This window comes from Pithys albifrons, chromosome 4 (genome assembly GCF_047495875.1).
Source record: "Pithys albifrons albifrons isolate INPA30051 chromosome 4, PitAlb_v1, whole genome shotgun sequence".
Lineage (NCBI taxonomy): Eukaryota > Metazoa > Chordata > Aves > Passeriformes > Thamnophilidae > Pithys > Pithys albifrons.
Genome location: NC_092461.1, coordinates 14,350,721 through 14,375,473, shown reverse-complemented (window position 1 = coordinate 14,375,473; position 24,753 = coordinate 14,350,721). Strand labels below are relative to the sequence as shown.

General features: G+C 42.0%; 1 protein-coding gene across 1 annotated transcript in view; it reads left to right on the top strand.

Annotated features, from left to right (window-relative positions):
• The window catches only part of CDH20 (cadherin 20), a 143,281-nt gene extending 118,937 nt beyond the window's left edge, over positions 1-24,344 (top strand). Inside the window, exons 7-12 of the mRNA XM_071552992.1 lie at positions 3,094-3,347; positions 6,762-6,898; positions 9,343-9,464; positions 11,320-11,437; positions 21,657-21,908; positions 23,328-24,344. Of these exons, the coding sequence (XP_071409093.1) occupies positions 3,094-3,347; positions 6,762-6,898; positions 9,343-9,464; positions 11,320-11,437; positions 21,657-21,908; positions 23,328-23,827 (1,383 nt within the window). The 3' untranslated portion in view covers positions 23,828-24,344. The remainder of the gene's footprint in view (positions 1-3,093; positions 3,348-6,761; positions 6,899-9,342; positions 9,465-11,319; positions 11,438-21,656; positions 21,909-23,327) is intronic.
• Positions 24,345-24,753: the final 409 nt, after the last annotated feature.

Genomic DNA, 24,753 nt, shown 5'->3' with positions numbered 1-24,753 from the left:
TTGGGCACATGCACATCGATATGTATTCCTGTGGGCCCTCAGCCTGATATTAAAGGACTTTCACTTTTTATCTTATCCCACACTAGCTTGGCTCAGAGTCCTGTTTTTGGAGTCTCTCATGGCATCACCATAACAGTATGTCCCTGCAGTGTTTCTCCTTTTGAAGAAAGAAGCTGTTCTGGCAATAGACAAGTACTGAAGACATAGCTGAATTCAGGGGGCATTTTGAGGCCCATAGTACATACTCCTGCCATGCCTGGGCATGGGAAAATTCAGCTGATCTTGCTTAAACTAAGGCATACCTCATGGCTGCAAAATTGGCCAATTGCATCATTGAGAATGGCGGAAAAGAAATGGGTTGTAACTGGCCAAGGAGGACTTTACTGCTACAGCAATGATCCTTGCACCTTTGACTTCCAGTTGCTTTGGCATCCTCCTTCTTTTCTGTTTTCCTGCCCAGCTCCTTGCCTCAGTCTGGTGGTCAATCTTTAAAAAGAAAGACCTGAACAGGAAAAGCAAAGGTGTTGAATGGGAAGAGCAGACATTTTATTGTCCTCTGAGTGAACTGAGGCTGTGCATGGTCAAATCCCTATGTATAAATAAAGCCACTCTTTTTGAAAGCGATTCATATAACAAAAAGGAGTAAGACCCACCTGGTGACCTGGAGATTAGTCATGTCTTTCCTGGTACAAAGTTTGTCTTGCTGGGGATCTATGCAAGATTAGGGAATTCAGTGACCAGTGGCAGGACCCGTGGAATGGCCTGAAGCTGTGTCAGGAGAGGTTTAGGTGGGATATTAGAAAGAGATTCTTCACCCAGATGGTGATTGGGCACTGAAACAGGTTCCCCAGGGAAGTGGTCACAGCATCAATCCTGACAGAATTCAAGAAGCATTTGGACAACACTCTCAAGCACATGGTGTGACTCTTGGGGATGTCCTGTTGGGGGAGGGCTAAGGGTTGGACTCAATGAACCTTGTGGGTCCCTTCCAGCTCAGCAGAACCTGTGTTTCTGTGATTAAAACTCCCCAAATTATAAAAGTAAAGGGTTGTGACCATTTAACCGTGATGCGATTCCTTGTAACTTTTGACTGCAACTTGGGAACTGTGACTGTGACCTCTATAAGCTGTACTTCATCTGGTGAAAATTTTTTTGTATTTTGAACCAATCCATCCATACTGTCATTCTGATTTGTCAAATCATTTTAGTTATTTTTACCAAGACTGATAAATTGTGTATTATATATGGAATTCTCCATTTAGTTCTAAGCAGGTTTTGGAGACACCTTATTTTTTTCAGAGATCTGTGAAAAGAGGAGGGGAAGGAGATGAAAAATTTATTTATTGAGCAGTTCATTGTCAGCATTAATTATGTCTTGTCCTGGTTCAGCAGCCAGGACCAGTTTATCACTATGGGGGTGTGACCAAAGCTGTGTATATTCTCCACCCTCTGTCATTTCTCATGAACTGTTAACGGTGAACCCTTTGCGGTAGCTGCCCAGGGCACACCTGACCCCTCAGGCTACAAGCTGGGTGTTAAAGAAGCCTGTTAGATGGGAACTGTGATAACTTCCCTCAGTGAGTCATTAGCACCTTCACACCCAGCCTGAAGGGTCATGTCTACTAATGGGCCATCAACGATTCCAAAAATATCTCATGACTCAGAGTCAGATAACCCGTTGTGGAACTCCCCACCCCGGGGGAGGTACTGGGTGTTCCCACCTGAACCAGAAGAGTATATAATCTGAGGGTTTGGGGACTTCTGGTACCATTTGTCAGATCCAGAGGAGGACCAGAACCTCGACAGGACTGCAAACACCACTCTCGACCAGACCGTGACCATCATCTCCACCAACAGGTTTTTTCCCTTCCTTTTACTTTGGACTCAGGGGGACCACAGCGGGGGTCTCAACACAGAGGCTAATGAACACCTTTCTATTTGTGCCTCAGGGTGCTGAGTTATACTTTTGGGGTTTGTGGGTTAAAACCAGTATCTCTTTGTATTATTGCATTTATTGTAGTGTTTTTATTAAATTGTAACTCTGATTTCTAATCTGTTTTGTGTTGGGTTTACTTCTCCTGCTGGTTTACCTTTAAATCAGCACACGTCTATATCAATGTTTTGCAAATACGTGGTTTTATCTAGATAGGAAATAAAATTCATGAGATTACTACAGAGGAAGCTGGTCCCCTTTATCCACTATAAAGGAAAAGGGGAAAGGCAAAGGGAAAGAGAAAAGCCATTCCCATTCCCTGATTCAATAATACTTGAGTATTTCATATTTTATACAAAGTGGAAGAGCGCCCACAGGAAGACATCAGGGATGCCTTGAAATGCTTTGAAATTAAACTGTTCTCTAGGCTGGGAGGAGATTCAAATCCTAGCACTCATGATACCTGGACTGTGAACCTGTGTTTAGGATACATACTGAAAAGAGGTGAAAAATCTCACTTCTGGAGGGTGAACTACGATAAAAACTCAAACAAGATCTTACAAGAGCGACTGCTCATACTGGAGGACTTTATCACTTGGCAGCACTCTCTGGACACAAGATTATGGTCTTGTCAGGTCAGAAAAAGGGGATGTTAATTGGGAAGTCCACCTTCTGTGTGAGCATCCTTGTTCCTGCCACTGGAGCTGTTTTTGAGGAACTGGCTTTTCACATCCTTACGTTATTTTCAGGAACTCCCATAATGTCTGTTTCTGCCTGTATTTTCATCAGAGTGGCATGAAACAGTCTGTGTGAATCACAGTGCACTAGTGATGTGGCTGCTTTTATTTTCATTCTAGCAAAAGGAATGAAAGAATATGTGTTTTGAAGTGACCCGCAAATATTTCTCCTGGCTTTTTCAGTTCAACTGTGAAATCAAAAGTATACAGTGCCAGTTCTATCACTACTGTCATTTAATGCTTTGTCTTCACCTGCAAATATTTGCCTTTGTTGCCTTATCATTAAAAACCATGGTCAAGGTTTATTTTAGAACCTGAAGCATACTTATATTAGAAGGCATATTTTACAACTGAAAATTAAAATTATGTGGCCTAAATCATATAGCTCAGTGTGCCTAATGCTAGATATATTTTTCTTCTCAGCCTTTAAGTTTTGAAAGCAAGAAAAGCTACACCTTGAAAGTAGAAGGTGCCAACCCCCACCTGGAAATGCGGTTCCTGAACCTGGGTCCCTTCCGTGACACCACCACCGTCTACATCAGTGTGGAGGATGTAGATGAACCTCCTGTGTTCGAGCCCAGCATCTACTTTGTGGAAGTGCCCGAAGATGTGGAGATTGGAACCACTATACAGATGATTTCTGCCAAGGACCCAGATGTAACCAACAACTCCATCAGGTCTGTCTTCTCTTTGTGTGTGCCCCCGTGAGTGCTCCCTGGTGCGTCTGGTTGGTGAGGCAGTGATGGGACTGAAACAGCACAGGTGGGACTCTGTCCTTTTAGCCAGTAGTACTCATCAGTGGCTTTAGTCAAACCAAACCTCACACACTGAGGAGAATGTCAAAGCAGTGCAGGAGCTTACCCTTTTCTGTGGTATGGAGAAGGTCAGCATCTAGCCTAGCAATGAGCTGGTCAGGCATGTCCTGATAGCATAGATTAAAAAATGGCAGACTCTCATGCATTTGCTCAAACAAGACCTGGGAGCATCACTGAGAACTTGCTGCTGCCATACTGATGAGAAGGTAATCAACTTGCTTCTCCTTTTTCCCTCTTCTGTTTCAAAGCCTGCCTTTGTCAACAACTCAAATACAGAGCTACTTTTGGGGTAGATTGAATACATGCTAATAAATATTCAGGAACTCCGGAATTATCTGGTGTCTGGTCAAAGCTGCAGAGCTAGATACTCCCATAAGAAAGGTAAAGGTGTACTTACAGCCATGGGAGATTCATAGCTGCAACTCAGAAGGAGCAGATTTGTGTGATCACAGCACTTTTCCCATAGTGGCTGGCAGCCGCTGGCAGCCCCATTTATCAGAGGAGACTGTTCTTCTCTGAGGCCAACCCCCATACTAGTTTCCACAACCTGAAGAAGCTCCTAGTGACTCACATTGATTATCCCAGCAGATTGGCTGCTTCTCTCATCTGAGATAAGTTTTGGGTGTTGACTTGCTGTTTGCCTAACCTTGCGTCAGTCCAGCTTCTAAGATTCTGAGATTCTGAGGTTCAGGCACAGTTCTGGGAAAAAGGGGAGGGAGTTGAAACATTGAGTATTAGGAGTTTTTGAAGAAAGTGATGAGCAATTATGTGGGCTTCAGCCAGGAGATCTGAGCAGACATAAAGCCTGTTCATCTTAATGATACTGCTTTCTGTGCTGCTGTTCTGATTATTTTTTTCATCCCTGGTACCTTAATATACCTGTCTTTTCTGCCTATATTGTAAGGTTATCATACTTCTCATGACATTGTCTCAAATTCCTCAGTAAATATTATACTGTCTCCATCACAATTTCATTACCCTAAACTTTTTTTCTACTCGCATCCTATTTTGCTGGTTACTTCTAGCATTATCCAAACACTGCAATGCAAACAGCTTTGTGCTAATCTGCCTAAAGTAGTATAAGAATAATTCTGAGGACTGTCAGAGGGTAAAATTGTACATTGTTATTTTAAATGAGGTTTTCCTTAGTTTTCTTCAGAACTTGACAGTGACTTGATGAAACTTGATGAAACAACACTCTACAAAGCCCAGAATGCATCACCAAAGATCCATTAAAAAAAAAGATTGTAAATATGCACACACTCTTCTGTAACTCTGTTCCTTGACAATTTTCTTCCCCTTTTCTCCCAATCCTTCTGCCTTTTCATTTCCTTTTCTTTCCTCATTCCTCCCCTCCTTTTCCCCCACACCTTTTACTTACAAATGTAAATGATTGAGGTAAAGGAAACAGGGAGAAAAAAATTAATACCATTTGTAATGCTATCTAAAATGCAGATGTAAATAATTAGTTCTCCTTGCCTCTCCTGTGGTCTCCTCCATCCATGCCAACTCTGTGCAGTACCAGATCGGCAATGTTTTAGACTTGTTCTACATTCACTTTGCACATGGTAAGGCAAGATAGAAAAACAATAATTCCACATCCATATTTTGCTGCACAAGCTGAAATCCATCTGAAATTAAAACTGTGACCTGGCCATTTTTTCAAGTATTGAGAACTCAGGACTTATTTCAGAAGGCCTCATTCAATACAGCGAAACTCTCAAATCCTCCTCTTCCCAGCATCCAGTACCTGGCTCCAATGCTGTGAAACTCTGATGTCTGGAAATATGCCATGATTGTTGTCAAGTTATTCAGGAATATTATCTAAATAGTACAGGGAAAACAAGTGTGCAGGAGTAGGCACTATTAACAAGAGAACTTAGGTGGAGAATTCAGAAAAAGACTCCACTTGTGCCTCTTGACACCAGTGATTAATTCCACACCACTAATCACAAGGACCTATTCAATTTCAGATACTCATTGGCCTTGAAATGTCAGAAATTCTTTTTATAGCCCTCATACAAGTATAATTATTATAGCAAAGTACAGGAGCACTCATTTCCTAAATAAATGCCTGAGAAATCTCTTTATTTAAGAAGAGATGGAAAAAGTGGGATGCAAACCATCCATCTCTTCCTCTTTGTTTTTCTGAAAAAGAGTGTTAAAGAATTTGCCAACAACCTATCTCAACAGTATTTTATATCCCAGTTTAGTAAGTCCCTATATAAAGATCAGACTGGCATGCATGTTTCAGTGAATGCATTTGTGCTGAAAGGAGAAAATTCAGAAGAATTATCCCCGTTCAGCATCTGTTATGATTAAAGATTTCAATTCCCATCAACTTTGATGAGAAAACCAACAAAAAGCACAGTAAGTCTGGGCTCTGTTCTAGGCTGTGACATTTACCTAGGCATATGTGTGGCTTTTGTCTTACCATGCTGAGAGTTAGCTAGGAAGGCAACCCATACAAACTGCTGTTAAGAGCAAGCTGATGCATATGAAGGGTGCTGACCCTTGCAAAACTATCCCACCGACAGAGTACAGCAGTGACATCTGTCAATCAGCTGCCTCCCTGCCCAGGTTTTCTGGCCTGCAGGTACCACCACAATCCCCCACTCACCAGTGCAAGAAGCTTGTTCCCAGCACTACCCCTGACATGATATTGGCCAGGCAGGTTCAGTAATTATAATGAATCAACCTCACAGAGGGAGTTGTTTTCCTGACTGGGTAAGAAAGCTACTCATCATCCGCCTTGTGCTGACACAGCTCAATCAGTAGGATGCTCCAGGATGCAGGTGGATTCCCCTGAAGGCGGAGAGAATACAAAAGTACAAGGAGGGGAACAGTTCTTCCTCATCAGCCTAGGTGCTCAGAGAATGAGCTGATGTGAAGTCATTTTCATCATGTCTTGAATTATGCCTAAGGAACAGGCATAATTGTTTCATTTAGAAAAAGAAATCATACTCCTCACTGGCAGATTCTCTGTAAAGCAGATGTTCTTGTGCTAAACTGTGCCTTGCATTGAGGCTTCTGCTAAATCTTCCTGTCTTCCAGCTCCATTCAAGTAGTACTTCCCATTAAATGCCATTAGCCACATGAACTAGTTTTTCCAACATCTCACTCTGGACCTATACAACTCAAAGGAGCACAGAACTGGGTTATGAGAGAGTGTGAATCTGCTGTGTTTGAAAGTATTCTCATTGCTGGGATACTTTGTTGGCTGTAACACACAGTTTTCACAAGGGTTGCATAATATTTTGATATGTCCTCTTGCAGATACTCAGTTGACAGAAGCAGTGATCCGGGACGGTTCTTTTATGTCGACATTACATCAGGAGCACTGATGACTGCAAGACCTCTTGACCGGGAGGACGTTTCTTGGCACAACATCACCGTGCTGGCCATGGAGCTAAGTAAGGATAATGCAGACTGTACATAGATTAAAGAGATACAATAGACAAAGCAGGCTGAGAGACCTGAATTCGTCAGTTCATATATTGTTATGCACTGAGTAGGAAGTTGTATTAATGGAATTACTCTTCTGACATCAACAAGCAAATACTGCATTTATTTTTTGTGCTCATTTTCAGAGGGTGGTGGAAGGCATAGAGTATGGGAATTAAATGCAGAGTCCTTCTTTTTCAATTCATTAGTATTCCAGGGATTTATTTAAAAGTTTCTGGCAGAGTCCTATCACTTCAGTAGGGCTAGGCAGCTGAAGCAGACACTGCAAAGGCTCCACAGCTGCTAGAGCTACCAAACCAATCTGAGGATTGAGTAATGCAGGGACTGGTAGGCAGCAATGATTCTACACTGCTAAGTCACTAGTTGAAATCTCCTCTGGTTCAGCAACAAGTAATTCATATTCCCATTTGCTTGTTACATAAATAATTTGGGCCAGAGTGCCTTGGGATCTTCAAATATGGTGAACTTGTTATGCTTTTGAGTTTTACAATGAGTTAAGCTCAGCCCAGGATTCATCTGTGCCATGTATTTTTCAAGGCTATTAGAAAAAGGAGATGCTCAACATTTCATAGAGTCAATATGAAATATTTAGCTGAGTTTGAAATACTCACAGATGTGAGCTTCATAAAAGAGCTGGGGATATATAAGCAAATAAAAGGATCACCCAGTCTTCACCTGAAATCTCTTCAGTTCACATAGTTTTGCTCAGGGTCTCAGTTCATCTACTGAGAGGTAGCAGCTTTTTAGGAGCTTGCTGCCAATAGTTGCATCATTCCTCACATCTGAGAGAGTTCTCTGCACATCCAGGCTGTGCCAGAGACACGGGGCAGCTTGAGAGAAACAAAGTTTCAAGAAACTTGCCCAAAATGCAATCCACAGACTTGAAAAGCAGAGGGAATATTTCCCAAGTCATGGAAGGACTCTGCCTCGTATTTGTAGGCTGTTCCAGCACAAGGCCTTTCTGTGCCCTTTTAAGTAGTGAGGGGGGTTGATGAGATTATAGGATCTCACCACCATCTATTTTGACACTAGTTTTATCTTCAACCACCAAAGGCCATTGCAATTCCATGTACTCATGAGTCTATAAAACCTGCCCCCATATCAGCTTGAGGGTGAGTGCAGTATGAAGACATATTTTCCTTTGGTTTATCCTAGGTGAATCCTCTGTCAGTTTTGTTCTGTACATGTGCAGCACAATATTTTCATTTAGTGTCATTGTTGTGCACTTGTGAATAGAGCTCCTAATGTTAAAGGTTAGATCAATATTACTAAGAGTGTAAGTGCAGATATTTATGTGCCACAATGATAGGTGTCAGCAAGATATATGTATGCATATGTCAGAAGATGAAGGATTAGAGAAAAACAATATAGTTTTTAGTAGTATCTCAATGACACAATGTGACACATGTTATGGAACACAGTATACTGAACATTTAAGAAAATGCCAGAGTGTATGAAAACTCTCTATTGTATTGCTATAAAGAGGGATACATTTGGAGATAAATGCACAAAGTGATATGGCTAAAAAGAAGATGAAAATACTAATTTTAAAGAATTTTTTGGATTTTTGCACCTTTTCTAACCTCTTGATTTTTTTTCTTTCTGATTAGAGTTTTATTTTATAATTAAATCAGGGACAGGGGAAGATGATTTGAGGCAGAAAAACAGAGTAAGGAAAACAAATTATTCTGTGGCCACTTAGTTTTGAATTTGTGAAGATATGTGAAATGATGTATGGACTTACTGGCAAAGAAAGTTAATGAACCAGTGGGACAGAAACATCACAAAAGACGTCATAGAGAATGTAAAATTTTCATTGCAATTTTAAGCTTCACTGAAAGCTTTTCTTTACAGTTTCATGTGTTGTTACCTTTTAAACCCCTCTGTAAAAGGTATCAAAGATTTGACACTATTTTTTGAGTTCAAGGAACATAAATTCTGAGCAAAAGCATATCTGAACTGGAGAACTGCCATTTTTAGCAAGCCCTAAATAATATCTGTCCTTAAAGAGTCCCTTCCTGATTCAATTCACCAGCACAGAGGCTCAACAAATAGTATTGCCCAGACAAAGTGCAATAAAAAGAAGTTAAAGGGCATTGTCTAAAACTTTTGTTATAGAACTAGTTCCATTGGACTGAAAGAGATTGAAGTCTTTTCCAGAATTTGTATTTAAAAGATGAGATTACATGGGAAGCCAGGATAGACAGAGAGCAGCATTTGCAACTTCGCTCTGAGTCACACAGTCCCCAAGTTAGCACAATTCCCAATAGGAAAATGTCATTTAATGCATGCTAGTAGGGAAAAACCTGCTTTTCCTCTTAAACAGAGTGAGCAGCAGCCATTTCCCCTTCCCATATATTGCCTTTCTTTATGTTACACCTCCTCCTTCCAGATAACCCCTCGCAGGTGGGCAGCGTCTCTGTGACAGTGGAAGTCCTGGATGTGAATGATAATGCACCAGAGTTTGCAAGATTTTATGAAGCTTTTGTTTGTGAAAATGCCAAAGCAGGGCAGGTGAGAAATGCTTGGAAGACCAGGGGTTGGGGAGGGAATGCTGTCCTACACAGAGACAGCATGTCAGGAGGGGTGAGTGTTGCAAAGAGAGCTCAGCTACTGACACTTTTCATCTGAACTCTCAGCACCAGTTGTGCTTCATTCCAAAGGCAAGCATATTGCACTGGGATTATCATCATATATAACACCTCTGTTTTTAATCCTACATCTCTTTCTTTCTTATACAGTAGTATCTAGGCTCATTGCTCCATACATTTCATAGCTGAAGTAAAGCTTTTCCTTGGGCAGATGCCAGCAAGGAAACACCTGGTGTGTCCTGTAGTAGCATCAAAGAGAGAAGTGGTATGAGAAGTGCCACAGAGTTAGCCTAGGCCACATGTGACAGACAAGTCTTACTGTTAAATAAGAGCCTTAAGCATACCTGGATTTACGGGAGTTGGACATAACATCAGCTTCGAAGAGGTGCCAAACAGTATGTTCTGCTGTGAACTGGAGATGGCAGAAAGTCAAAAACAACATAAGACTTCCCATTTCACATGCTGTGAGCCAGCATCTTCAAGCAAGCTGTGAAGCCTCTTTATTCCTCTCCCTTCCAAAACCCCATCAAAGCCCTAGAGGAAGGTCACTGGTGTCAAAGATGGACATGAGCTCACGCTCACAAGACCTCATAAAAACTGCTGCTGATCGTTTGTGGAGAGGCGGCTTCTTACTTCACTACCCAGGGTCCATGCTGGGGACTGGTGTCTCCCAATGCAAAGCTAGCTGGTATAGTTTAAACACATACATACACCTCTCATGATTTGTGAAAGAAGAATTTTGCTAGTAATATCACTGTGTGTTCACTTGAAGCTTGTCTCAGCTGTATGAAGGAGAATGAAATAGCTACTCACTGCTGGGACATCTGTCCTCACAGTCATATACAGGATGTTTTCATTGCACTAATTTACAGAGGTTCTTAATAATGTAGGAATAGAAATTATTGACTAGATTTTTTTCCTGGTTTTGAAGGGTGAGTGTCCTAAATAATAAGCTTTCTGAGCATATTGTTCTGCATGCTAATTTGGACTACTTCCTTTCACAGAGAAAGCCAAATTCTATTGCTACATTTTAAAAAGTTCTGAAATTAGTTTTAAGGTGAAGAATAAGACTTAATGAGTCTGTCATTTGCCTTTGAATCCCAAAATAACTTTCAAATAAAAAATCCAGGTGAATTCCTTGTCTAAAAAGATGTCAGAATGTTTTTCCAGGCAAAGCTTATTGTGCTTCAGCTGTTAGACCTTATTCACAAAGCCTCTATAGGTGAGATGACAAATGTTTTTCTGGATTTAGCATTGCCTTAGTTTCCTTAATTTGGTTTTATTTATTACATATGCAGAGTGTCTGCATGGTTAGCTTTCCTCTCTTTCTTTTCTGACATCTTGGGAAGAATTTCATTGATTTAAAATTAAAAGAATGGTAAAATAATCAACCTCATGTTCTTTTCTACCTGCAAAATGAAGCTGAAAATAAGTATGGGCTTCCTTACAAGCTCTCTAATGCACAGTGAATATTCTGAAAACCCTGGGCCCTCAAAAGTCAAAAAGAAACATGCAACAGAAGATAGGGATGCATGAGACAAAGCTGTCTGTTATTTGAAGCAAACTGACTATCTCTTCCTTTGTTTAAAAGGAACCACAGCGATGCCTGTAAAGGTCTCTTCTCGATTTATCTACTCTTCCTCTGAAAGACAATTTTATTCAAATGCTCCAATTGCTTACATTTATACATATGAAATATGTTATAACGTTGCTTATTTATTCATATTTTACATATTTTGCTTCACACTTACTTCTACTTTTTTTCTTATATTCTGTAGCTGATCCAGACAGTGAGCGCCATTGATAGGGATGACCCACAGGAGGGTCAGCACTTCTACTACAGTCTGGCTCCAGAGGCAGTCAACAACCCCAACTTTACTCTGAGGGACAATCAAGGTAATCAGAGTAGACACAGACAGTTAGCTACTCTGATTTCTAATGCCTGAGTTGTACTTGGTAAGCTGTGACTTAAAGTGTGTGATAAGACTGCCATTTCAAGTAATACCAAGTGACACCTACTCCTTAAAGGCAGTAATAAAATGGCATTTTACTTCATATACTTGAAGGTTATATGATATTTTCTTCTCTATAAATATTCTCTAGCAATAGGCAACTTTTTCCTCTTTGAGGAAATATGTCAGTGTTTTGTGCAAATTCAGGTCTTTTGGTCAGGCTGCGGGCATCTCGGGTTATTGGAGTGGAAATTGAATTTGTTCAAAAGGAGATTCTTAAAGGTAGGATAGCAATAGGAACTAGGAGACAAATCTGAAGGGAATTACATTGCTCTTTTTTTGTACTCTTCTTGTTTCCTCCCAGACACAGAAAAAAGGAAGGTTCTTATACTGTTCCATTCTTTTCCCCTAAGCACTGTTTTTCTCCCTCCTTGCACATCCTCATTTCCCTAGGGAAGAGAGGGAAGTAGGAAGGACTTGCAGAGCCTTAGGAGGAGGTAGTGTGGCATACAGCTAAAGGTCTGTGTAAAATGACCTAAGTAGAAACTGAAACACCAGTGGGAAGATTGATGGCAAAGTACTGGCATTTGAGCATCTTAATCAGTGGAATTTGCTTTTTTGAGAAAGCATTGGTGGGTTTGGAGCCTGTAGGAAAGCCCTGCCATAATAGGCCTTTGCATGACTCCTGTTGGTAGAAGATCTCCGTGGGCAATGATAATGAGGTCAGGTCCACACCAGCCTTCATTAGGAAGGAGGGAATCTCTTGAGTGACCTGGTGCAGAGCTTCGAAAGTCAGTACTGAGAGGCTGAATTTTATTAGGAATTTGGTGTGCGAAGTACCACAAATCAGCAAGTGACTCCAGGATAAATGGGGGAAAAGGCTAGCCACCTGCAGCATTCATAGCCAGCCTCCAGGCCTGCCCTTGCTCCCACACGTCTCCTTGACACATTTCCATAAGCCCCTATCTAGGCCTCTCCAGACATATGAAAGAGCAACATAAAGGCTCATAAAGAAGCTTGTGCCTCAACTAACCAAAGATGTCTTAAAACATACTACTTACAGAGCCTGGGCCTTCCTCCACAGTATGCTAATGCTTTTTCATCCAAAAAGCAGTTTTTCTAGTATCTCTGAAGCCTCCATACACAATTTCTTGCCTTTTTATGCCCTTCTTTCTCCCCTTGTCTCTTCCCCTTTTATTTTTGAATATATATTGCCAAAATAAATGAACAAATATAACACAACTATTGCTAAAGCATTTGGCAAACCAGGCTCATTTCATCCTCAAGGCATTGTCCTAAAAAAAGAAACTTACAAAATTCCCAGCATCAGATGCACTTTTTCTGTCTAAGGTCATACTTGGCAATAATTTATAGTGACAGCAGTGACTGAATGGCTGTCCCTCCCACTCACTTTGAAATACCAGTTTTCCATATATATATACACATATATATCACAAGAAGCTTAGGGTATTATTGGTTACAAATTTGAAATAAAAATATTAAGTGTCCAACCACTGACTATTTGAAATATTCACATTTTGAGCACCACAATATAAAAAAAAAGGCATTAAGCTATTAGAGTACATCCAAAGGCGGGCCATGAGGATGATGAAGGGTCTGGAGGGGAAGCCATATGAGGAGTGGCTGAGATCACCTGGTCTGTTCAGTCTGGAGAAGAGGAGACTGAGGGGAGACCTCACTGTGGTCCTCAACATCCTCATGAGAGGAAGAAGTAGGGCACATATCAATCTCTTCACTCTTGTGACCAGTGACAGGACCCAAGAAAACAGAATGAAGCTGAGTCAGGGGATGTTTAGGTTGGATATCAGAAAAAAGTTTTTCACCCAGAGAGAGGCTAAGCACTAGAACAGACTCCCCAGGAACTGGTCACAGCACCAAGCCTATGTGAATCCAAGAAGCATTTGGACAACACACTCAGGCACATGGTATGACTCTTGGGGTGTCCTGATCAGAGCCAGGAGCTGACTTGATGATCCTTGTGGGTCCCTTCTAACTCAGCATATTCTATGAATCTAAGATGAAGCATTAATTTACTGCCTCAGCAATTTGGAGTGCAGTAGTCATTTCAGTAACAGTAATTTATGCTTATATTTTCATCTGGGGCCACCAAGAACTATATAAATGATATAACTTGGGCACAGAGGGAGTAGCTATACTGTATGTCACAGGGTGGCAAGATAAGAAACAGAATTCACTTTGCTAGTCACAGCCTATGCACATAAACATGAGACAGAAATGCTTCCCTGAGTAAGGGAAGGTGCAGTTAAGATTAGCAATTGTGCTGATTACTTCATTGTCCGATATAGCAGTAAGAGAAACTGCAAGACATGTAACCTTCTTGGCAACAATTAAAACCTTGATTTTTACTGAGCAACAAATCACATTTTGCATTCTGATGAGCTGTTTTACATATTTCTTTGGCCCTCAAAATTATAGTCTCTGAGGACTTCTCCAGTCGGTTCATTCTTTGCATATCTTCAGCAGACAGAAACCCTATTGTTCTCCTTTATAGACAGGGATCTGGGATAAGGAGAAATTAAGCTACTTACATGCCTGGTTCTCTTTGAGTTCAGTAAAATCAGTGAGAGACAGACATGTTAAGTAGCTGCAATGATCTGGGCATAAATGACTTCCCAAGGCCATACAGGATATATGTGAAGCCGGAAATTCAGCTGAAGTCTCCCATCTCTTCAATTTGTGCTTTAGGCCATTTTCCCCCACTTCTAATCCAGCTGAGACTATGTTGTGAAAAAGTAGAAAAAGAGGCTGGCTGTAAGAATGGGATGAACAACAAAATAAGCTTACTGCATTTCCAGATTAAACTCTCAGCTGATCTTCTGTTGAACCTTAACCATTGCCCTCCATCTTTTGGCACCAGGAACTGTTGAAGACAGTAGCCTTTTTAATGGGTGCAGGATCAGCACCGCCAGGCCTGTCATTGAAAGCCTCTGGCAGTCATCCACATAGCAATTAAATTTGTCCAAGAAAACTTTTTTTCTATTTCTTCCTTCCCTAAAACTGTGGTCTAGGTCACACCTTGGCAGAGTGCAAAAGCAGTGAGCTGAAAATACTCAAGAAAAAGTGTGACTCCTTCCTGAAGCCAGTGGTGGCCATAATGCCTGCTTCCTTGTGGTCTTTCACTCCTGGTGAAATATTTCTTTATATTATTCTGAATTCTTCATAATTATTATAATCAGTTTTTAAAGACTAATGAAATTTATTGGCTAATCATCCCCAGTTCTTCTGCAGATTTATACAGAAGGAAGACAGCCCTTTCTTGTGAGAAGAGCAGTGGTTAGCTCTGATCTCAAGGTTTGGACCTACACATTGATTAATTTCCCTGATGTCTCCATGGAAGTACATCTCTTCTGGTGGGGCAGAAAACTGCAGCAAGATGGTACTCCGTGGCTTGTTCTCACAACCACATGGAGACACCAGCCTGCATGGCAGTGAGAAATTCAGTTTTCAGCTGACCACACAAATGCAGGACCTGCCATGCTGCAATCTTCAGCATCTCTATTCAGTATCGTAGCTGAGTGCTACCATCCAGCCCACTGTGAGTCAAAGATATGTTGGAAGCTGTGATGAAAAATACTGTGCATTCTTCTCATGGCTGCTCTTTTTTTTTTTATATAACAGGACTTTCATGTCTTCACACACCCTCTTCTCTTGATGTCTTGGGCTTAGCAGATAACAAATTCAGAAGACATTTGTGGATTCCAATTTCTGCCATGCTGCATCACATTCCAGCATGTCCTTCAGACTGCACTAGACATCAAATCACATTGGCTTTTGATGAGTCCCACAACAAGCTTTGGCATCAGTGTATTTCAGTTGCAGAGTAATAGAGCAACTCTTTAGGGGTTATTTGCATGCCTGTGTTGCAGCCCGATTCAGGTGGGTCTGGAGGACCACCTTACAGGTTTCGTTTTCACCTTAAAAGGACATGTTTCCAGCCTCAACCAATTGGAGTCAGACCACCGCACCTGGGGCGGGGTCACTTGAGGTCATATATACCTGTGTTTTTGAATAAACTTGGGATTTGCTTTACATCACATTGGTGTGTGCAGTCTCCTCTAGAGCAGGCCTGGCGACAACATGCCTGCCTAGTACAAAGCAAAGCAAAATGACCAAAATGTAATGCTGAGAGTCACAATGAGAATTTTAGCACCAAGAACATTTAAAACCTGGGTGAAATGGTCGCACATCACAGCAGAAAGTATATATAGGTACACATCTTTCAATTTTAGGTTATAGAAACTGGGTTTGGGCCTGAAAAAAGAATTACTATAAACACTTGAAATCTCACATTAGCTGATTTTGCACAGCTTCAGTGAGGTTCACTGCCTGTGATTTCTTTTACAGACAAAGTATGACCAGCTAGGAATAATGAAGTCTTTTTTCCCTCACAAAGAGCAATTTTACATAAAATGAAGATTTGCTGTCAGCTGAATAGAATTTGTGACTTGTATTGTAAGTCAACTTAAAGAGAGTGAGTCTTTCACCCAGGAAATAGAAAAGCAACCAAATTACAACAGTTAAGATGACTAAAATATTTTCATAAATGCAGGTACTTTGCCATTTTCTGCCCTTTGGGCTGCTTTCTCCTCATGCTAAAACTGGCCCAGTGATGGAAAGATGTGGTATTAAGAGCTGGGGAGCACATACTAAAGGGCACATGAGCAGCCCCAGGAAGAGAGAGCAGTTGTATGTGCTCCAGGAGAGAGGAGGGGAAAGGTTTGCAGGAGGCAAGGGCTACTCTCCACAGCACATCCCTTGCCCAGGAATCATGGGATGCGCTGGGTACTGCTCTCTGATGGGTTTTGGGACACATTCCTGGACCACAGAATCTTTTAGATTGGAAAATACCTCTAAGATCATTGAGTTCCAACTGTTTACCTAACACTGCCAAGTATGCCACTAAACCATGACCCTAAGGGCCCCATCTGAACTCTGAAGCCTGGAAAGGAGTAGTGGGCAAGCACAGTGTTGAAAACTGCAACGACAACGAACACCTCCTTGCTAGAGTTTTGTGCAGAACAGCAGCTCACCATCACCAACATTATCCTTCATCAGAAAGACAGACTGAAGACAACCTGGATGCATCCTCGATCCAAGCACTGGCACCTTGTTGACTATGTCTTAGTGCAACAGAGAAATGTTCGCGATGTGTGTCATACTCGAGTGATGCCGAGTGCAGAATGTCAAACAGACCATCGCCTGGTGCGTTGCAAACCTCCACTTTAAGCCCAAGCCAAAGAGGGACAGCATTCCAAGGAGGAGGTTCCAAAGTTAACAATCTTCAAACAGCTACAATGAGAGACAGCTTCCAGGTAAACCTTCAAACTAGACTTAAAAATAATCCCATAGTTCCCTCTCCTGAAGCATTTTGGCAACATATTAAAAATTGCATCCTGCAGTCCTCTGAAGAATCCTTAGGGTTGTCCTCCAAGAAAAACAAAGACTGGTTTGATGAAAACAATCAAGAGATCCAGGAATTGTTGAAGAAGAAGAGAACTGCTCACCAAGCACATCTCACTCAGCCATATTGGCATGTAAGAAAAGCTTCCTTTTGTCTTGCATGCAGTAAGCTCCAACAAAAACTTCAAGACATCCAGAACAAATGGTGGCTCAACCTAGCAGAAAAGACTCAATTATGCGCAGATTTGGGTGACCACAGAGGATTCTGAGGCCCCTGAAAGCAGTGTACGCACCCACACACCAGATTAAAAGACCCCTACTCAGCACAGATGGCAAATGCTTCTCACAGATAAAACCTCCATCCTGAACCAATGGTCTGAACCTTTTCAGACTCTCTTCACTGCCAGCCATGTAGTCCAAGGCTCAGCAATTCAGCAGATTACACAACAACCGGTGAAAAATTAATTGGATGCAGCCCCTACTATGGGAGAGACATTTAAGGCCATTCAACAGGTGAAAACTGGCAAGGCAGCTGGGGTTGATGGAATTCCACCTGAAATCTGGAAGCATGGAGGTCAAGCACTCCATGCCAAATTCCATGAGATTGTTGTGCGTTGCTGTGACCAAGGGGAATTACCACCAAATCTCCATGATGCAGTCATCATCACCCTGTACAAGAAGAAAGGAGAAAAATCAGACTGCTCACATTATGGAGGTTTTACTTTGCTCTCCATTGCTGGTAAAATCCTTGCAAGAATACTTCTGAACAGATTAGTACCCACTATTGCAGAAGAACTTCTACCTGAAAGCCAGTGTGGTTTCAGAGCCAATAGGAGCACCATAGACATGGTATTTGTTCTCAGACAACTGCAAGAGAAGTGTAGGAAACAGAACAAAGGACTCCATGTAACTTCCATTGACCTCACCAAAGCTTTCGACACTGTGAGCATAAAAGGCCTGTGGCAGATCTTGGAACGTTTAGGATGTCCTGCCAAGTTCCTCAAAATGATCATCCTGCTACATGAGGATCAGCATGGACAAGTCAGATATAGCAATGCACTCTCTGAGGCCTTTTCATTAGCCAGTGGTGTGAAACAAGGCTGCGTTCTTGCACCAACTCTATTCACAATCTTCTTCAGCATGATGCTGCAAAGAGCCACAGCAGACCTAGATGAAGGAAATGGCATCTACATCCGATATCTTACCGATGGAAGCCTGTTCAACCTAAGGCAACTTAAGGCCCACACTAAGGCCCTAAATCACCCTGTCCGTCAGCTGCTTTTTGATGATGATGCCGCCCTCGTTGCTCACACAGAAGCAGCTTTGCAGAGCTTAACATCCTGCTTTGCAGAGGCTGCTGAACTTTTTGGGCTGGAAGTCAGCTTGAAGAAGACGGAAGTCCTCTACCAACGTGTACCTCAGTAAGTCTTCCATCATCCCCACATCACCATAGGCAAATCAGAGCTTAAGTCAGTCCAGCAGTTCACCTATCTGGGAAGCATAATTTCCTCATACGGTAAGATTGACAAAGAGATAGAGAACAGACTAGCAAAGGCATACAGAGCCTTTGGAAAACTCCATAAAAGGGTCTGGTGCAATAAGCACCTGAAGAAAAGTACAAAGATCACTGTCTACAGAGCCATTGTACTGTCTACTCTTTTATATGTGTCTGAATACTGGGTCATCTACTGCCACCACCTGCGACTGCTCCAACGCTTCCATCAGCACTGCCTCCGCACAATCCTAAACATCCACTGGATTGATTATGTGACCAATGTGTCCATTCTTGAACAGGCAGGGGTCACCAGTATCAAGGCCATGCTGCTGAGAACACAGCTGCACTGAGCAGGGCGTGTCTCCAGGATGGAGGATCACCGCCTTCCGAAGATTGTGCTCTATGGTGAACTCACCACCGGCTGCCACTAGAGAGGAGCCCCAAAGGGAAGAGACAAGGACTCCCTGAAACAATATGTCAGCCTTGGCCATATTGACTGCCATCAATGGTCCACTCTGGCCTCCAATGGGGATTCATGGAGACAAACCATTCAGAACACTGCTGCTTCCTTTGAGAACACACACAGAATCAGTCTTGAGGAGAAAAGACAACGTATTAAGAACTGTGCCATGCCAATATCATGTAAGGAGACTTTCCACTGTGCCTTTTGCAACCAGACTTGCCTATCCCGCATTGGCCATTTTAGCCACCAGCATGCTTGCAGCAAGCATGGGTAGTGCCCTTCCCAAACATTGATTCGTAAAGCCTAGCCATGATGATAATGATGATGATGATGATGATGATGATGATGATGATGATGATGATGATGATGATGATGAAGAAGTGCCCCATCTACAATTCTTTTAAATATCTCCAGGGGATGGTGACTCAAGCCCTTGCATGGACAGCCTTTTCCAATGCCTGACCACCCATTCAGTGAAGAAATTTTTCCTAATATTGAATCTAAACCTCCCCTGGTGCAACTTGAGATCATTTCCTCTTGCCTTACCGCTTGCTACTAGGGAGAAGAGACCTATCTATATCTGTCCATATCCACTGTACATACTCAGAGCTGCATGGCATATTGAAGATGAGATCAGTAAACAGTAACACATAATCAGTTCTAAGCAATTTTGGGATTTCACCTTGCACCTGGTGGTTTTTCCTCACAGTTCCAGCTGTTGGTGTCATATGATTTAATCAGATACTACAATTTCTCTATATATTCTCAGACATGCAAGCACACTTCAGAATTTTATGCTTTCAGGATAAAAGCTTGAAATGTCATTGAGGTGTAAGAAAACAGACATGCAATTCCTTTTAAAAACATACCACAAATTCAAACTAATCTCACAAAATGTGGAATCCAAGATCTCCATACTTATGTGTGCTGGTGCTGTCTGATGCCATAAGAATTGCAACACAAAGTATGGAACTTGAAGTAAAATCCAAGTCTAGCAGACAAGTCTAGAAAGTTTAGCTTGAGTTTGCATATATTCCAGAGTTGGCTGTATACAGCACTCGTCATTTCACTCCTAAAAGCCATCAAATAATTTCTGGTGTTCAAACCACGATAGATAATATAGCTGAACTTACCTGTGTGTAAACTGAGTCTCTGCTCTGAAAACAAAAATAATCCAAGATTTAAATTTTAGCAGTGAATGGACAGAGAAATAATAAGGAAATGGAACACTTTCAGGTTGATATTTTAGTTTTTTTCACAGTCTACTTGTGATCAGGTTTCTTGCCATTTCCAGGCAGCAGTTCCATTGTGCTTATCTATCTGGGAACTGCTAATCAACATCCTGCACTTTGAGCATAGCAAATGTACATTGCTAACAACCTGGAGATGCAGATGGCAAGACTCTGTGACCTCTTTTGAACCAATGGAACAGGAAATAAACTAAGTAGTAAAAGAAACCGAAGATCATCTCCCAAAAATGCCACAGCATCACTGCACAGAGTCAGGGCTTGCAGGTCTGCCAAAGAGAAAAAGTACCTGTGTTTACCACTTATCTTTGCTTGCCCAAGACTTGTAGAGATGTAAGAAAGGACAGTTTTCATGCAGGTTCCTTTAGACTCCCTGATGAGCCAGATCACATTGGAGACATTCAGTCTTGTGCTTTCCAAAAGTCTCTGAGATCAAAAATCTTGAAAGTCAGCATTGACAAAACCAACACTCATCTCCAAAGATTTTGCCTTGGCATTCATGAGATAAGAATTGAGAACAACTTCCTCAATCCACTTGCTTTCTGAGCAGGAAACCTGGTGCACAGTCTCAAGAATTTGAGGAAGGAGGTTAGACAGGATTTCAAATGACACTGGGAAATTTTGACATTTTAGAAAGCATGTTGAGTATGGAGTCAAAAGCCCCATTGAAATGACCAGCAGCAACTGGCTGTTAGGTCACTCTTTTACTATTTTTTTCAGCGGCATCAATTTGATTCCTTTTGATTTAAGTTCTTATAAAAAACAGGCAGTTACACTAAATGAATCAAAATGGCCAAATCAAAGCAGAATAATTCTGACAATGATAACACAAAGCATTCTGACTTTTTTCAATGGCTGAAGTACTAATGAAATTGCATGTATTTCACTGAAAAAATGTTTAGTTGCAAATGTTCAACTCACTGCTGTTTTGGGATAGCAAGCTGCTTGTCTTTTCCTTTGTCTCCTCATTGCCTCAAGCAGATGATCATGCTGTGTATCAAAAAACATAGAGTACCATAGCGTGTCCACCAGGGTTATATGCCAGCATCTCAAAAATGGTGGTAACATCTAAGTGTGAGGTCTAGGAAAGCTGCTGAGCATGAACAAACAGGAATAACAACTTGCCTTCAACTATTTGTTTCTCTTTTGCCTTCTGAAAGCTCTTCTAGCTAAATCTGAAGACTGTGAGTTTGCTCTAGTCACTTTATGTCCTAAGGGGTACTTGAGAGGTAAAGGGAACTCCTAAGGTGTGTATGCGTCTTCATTTTGGAGCTATGGCCTGGGAATCTACTGGAAGGGGAGGCAGAGGCAAAATGCTGATTAGTGATGAACCCATTGGAAGATAGATAGATGGATAGATAGATAGATAGATAGATAGATAGATAGATAGATAGATAGATAGATAGATACAAGAAAAATGGGTGTAGGTCTAGGGCTGATTTTTTGATCTTCCTTCTCTGCTGAATGTATTTGTTCTGTTTGTAGACTATTGTCTCTGTTTATTTTCTGCCCTTAGACAATACAGCTTGGATTTTGACAAGGCGCTCTGGATTCAGGCAACACGAGCAGAACACCTTTTACCTCCCCATCCTGATCAGCGACAATGGCCGCCCCATACTGAGCAGCACGGGCACGCTGACTGTGCATGTGTGCAGCTGCGATGATGAGGGCATGGTGATGTCCTGCAACGCGGAAGCGTATGTCCTCCCTGTCAGCCTAAGCAGAGGGGCACTCATTGCCATCCTCACCTGCATCTTTGTCCTGTTAGGTAAAGCCCTGCCTTCTTCTTGGAAGGGAACTAACTTTTCAGCTCTGATCAAGGGGTCACTGATCCACCAAAGGTGTAGGACACAAACACACACACACACATGCACATCTATGTATATGTGTTTATGCAGACACATACTTACCTAAAGGGCCAAATCAAGGACCAGGTGACGTAGTCAGATGCATGTGGCTTCAGACTCTGGGCTGTAGGTATGCAGGAAAACTATGGGCCACAAATATTTCTGCCAGTTGCCCAAAGTTATAGGATGTCTGATATGACCATGCTTTCCTGCAAAGGGATACAGCAGGAGGAAGTACTCAGAGCTATGTCTGGGCATAAGTTACTTTCTCATCCTCGACAGTTTCTGATCATGTGCTCCCACAGGAAACAGAAGTGGTAAAGCCTAGTCTTTTGTCAAGACATAGCCACACCTCAATCCTTTTGCTTGAGATACTTCATTTGAATGGTGGCTGTGTTGCAATAAATGGGCTGAGCACATTATATGAGTTCTGTCTCCACAATTAAATTTCACCCTTTCCTTGCCCAGACATTCTATCTCCCCTGTTAGCTGTTGGTGTCAAAAGAACTTCAGTTCTCTCATTCTCTCTCTCAAGTCATGAGATATTAGTTCAAAACACACATTCCCTGAAATTTCAGAGTTTCAGTTTGAGGAGCAGTGAAGTAAATACAGGAAAAATTCTTTTGAAGTGCCTCAACTCTGGCTCTTCAAAGGAGCCTAGATACCTCACTTCTATATTTCAGCATCCAAAATCTTTGCTGAGTTCTAGCTCTGGAAATAGTCACCAAGTGATGGCACATTTTCAATAGCAAAGGGTTTTGGTGCCTGTATGACCACTTCTGCCCATGTCAAGAAGCATCACTGCAGGAGGCTTGCAGATAAACAAAAAATTCTTTGGAGCAGACTAAGGAGCTAGCTCTGCATTCTGCTGTGTAGGCAGGCATATCACTGTGGTGCATTAGCACCATCCATCTCTGTCACGTGCAGCAGCCAGCCCAAGAGGCATCCTCAAAGCAGGCTGGAAAACCCAGCCACACAGCAGGGAAAAAATTATCTCTATGGAACAGTGTGCCATTGAAGATAAACTGTTACTGATCTCTAATTTGGCTAGCTTAAAAGTGGCTCAAGTATCACTGCATTGCAATCATATACATGTCATAAGTGTTACCAAGAGTTAAGAATTAAGGTTAGAAAAGGGACATATTAGCAGGACCTCAAGCTATTAATTTTGACTGTGGAGTGGGGAATTTCTACATTCCTCAACTTGCAAACACCACAACTCTTTAAATCTAAGGCACTGGTTTGGCTCTCCAAGGGGAAAATAGGGCAGCAGAGAGTCTGAAGCCCTGGCAAGATCTGCCTCCTTGCTGACAGCCCTGTGTGTTCCTTGCCTCCTGTAGTGTTGGTGCTACTCATCCTTTCCATGCGGCGGCAGCGGAAGCAGCCATACATCATCAACGAAGAGGAGAACATCCATGAGAACATTGTCAGGTATGATGATGAGGGTGGTGGAGAGGAGGACACAGAGGCCTTTGATATCGCTGCCATGTGGAACCCACGGGAGGCCCAGCTGGTAGTGAAAAATCGGCAGGACATGCTCCCTGAAATAGAGAGCCTCTCCCGATACGTGCCTCAGGCATGCGTCATGGACAACAACGTCCACAACTATGTGCTTGCCAAGCTGTATGAAGCTGACATGGACCTTTGGGCACCTCCCTTTGACTCCCTGCAGACTTACATGTTTGAAGGGAGTGGCTCAGTTGCAGAGTCACTCAGCTCTTTACAGTCAGTGACAACAGACTCAGACCAGAGCTACGACTACCTGATGGACTGGGGGCCACGATTCAAAAAGCTGGCTGAGATGTATGGTGCCACAGACAGTAGTGGAGCTCTGTGGTAACAGATAAGGACTGGCAGAGGGCTTTCGATGTGAAATGGTGTCCAGTTCAGTCCATTCTCATCAGATGCTTCCTTGCACATGGATGAGGCCTCTTGAAAAAACAGCAATACAGTGCTTGGATGAGAATGGGAAGAAGTGTGCGAATGAAGGTCTCTCTGGATCCACTTTACTCAGTTAAATGAAAGTCACATTTTTGAAACTATGGGAACCAGAAGAAAGAAAGCTTTCTCCTGTTTTTTACAGCAAAATTGGAGAGCTCCACACCTGGAATATAATGACATTGTTCTTTTGTCCTTTCTCTCCCCCTTGTACACAGCAGCTTACTGAGCTGGGTTCAAAGATCTGTAAACTCCAATTTTAATCTTCAGCTCACTAAGAAATTGTCACCACAGAAAAGTTGTTCCCCATTGGTTATGTTTTCCCCATTAAAAAGGGGAAAAAATTCCACAAAGCAGAAAACTGAAACTGGAATCTCAGAGGGCTCTTTGTAAACTAAACCTTCTCTCTCTGTTGCTAACAGAGCCCTTTTTAGAAACAAGGGTGAGGTTGGAAGGGGGGGGTCCATGTGACTGAGAGGGCTGGGGAAGAGACTTTGAATTTCTGCTCTAATTTAATGGTTGATTTGTGAGTCATTGGTGTTAACACTAATCCATCTCCTACCAAGTTTGTGTAAATTTATTCTTGGCTCTTTAAAACCATGACTCTGCTAAACTGCTCAGAGCAAAACCAGAAAGCCTGCCTCTTTTGCACTGTAGATTTCTCTTCCATGCGCCAATGTGAAGATTAGATTCTACCAATGAAAGCCAAATAAATTTTAAAATAAGAAAATTTATATTTGGTAACTACATGGGTTAGATGGGCTTTCCTAATCTGTGTGAGATCAATCCAAGGGATGTTTACATACTGTAGATAACCTACTTGAACAA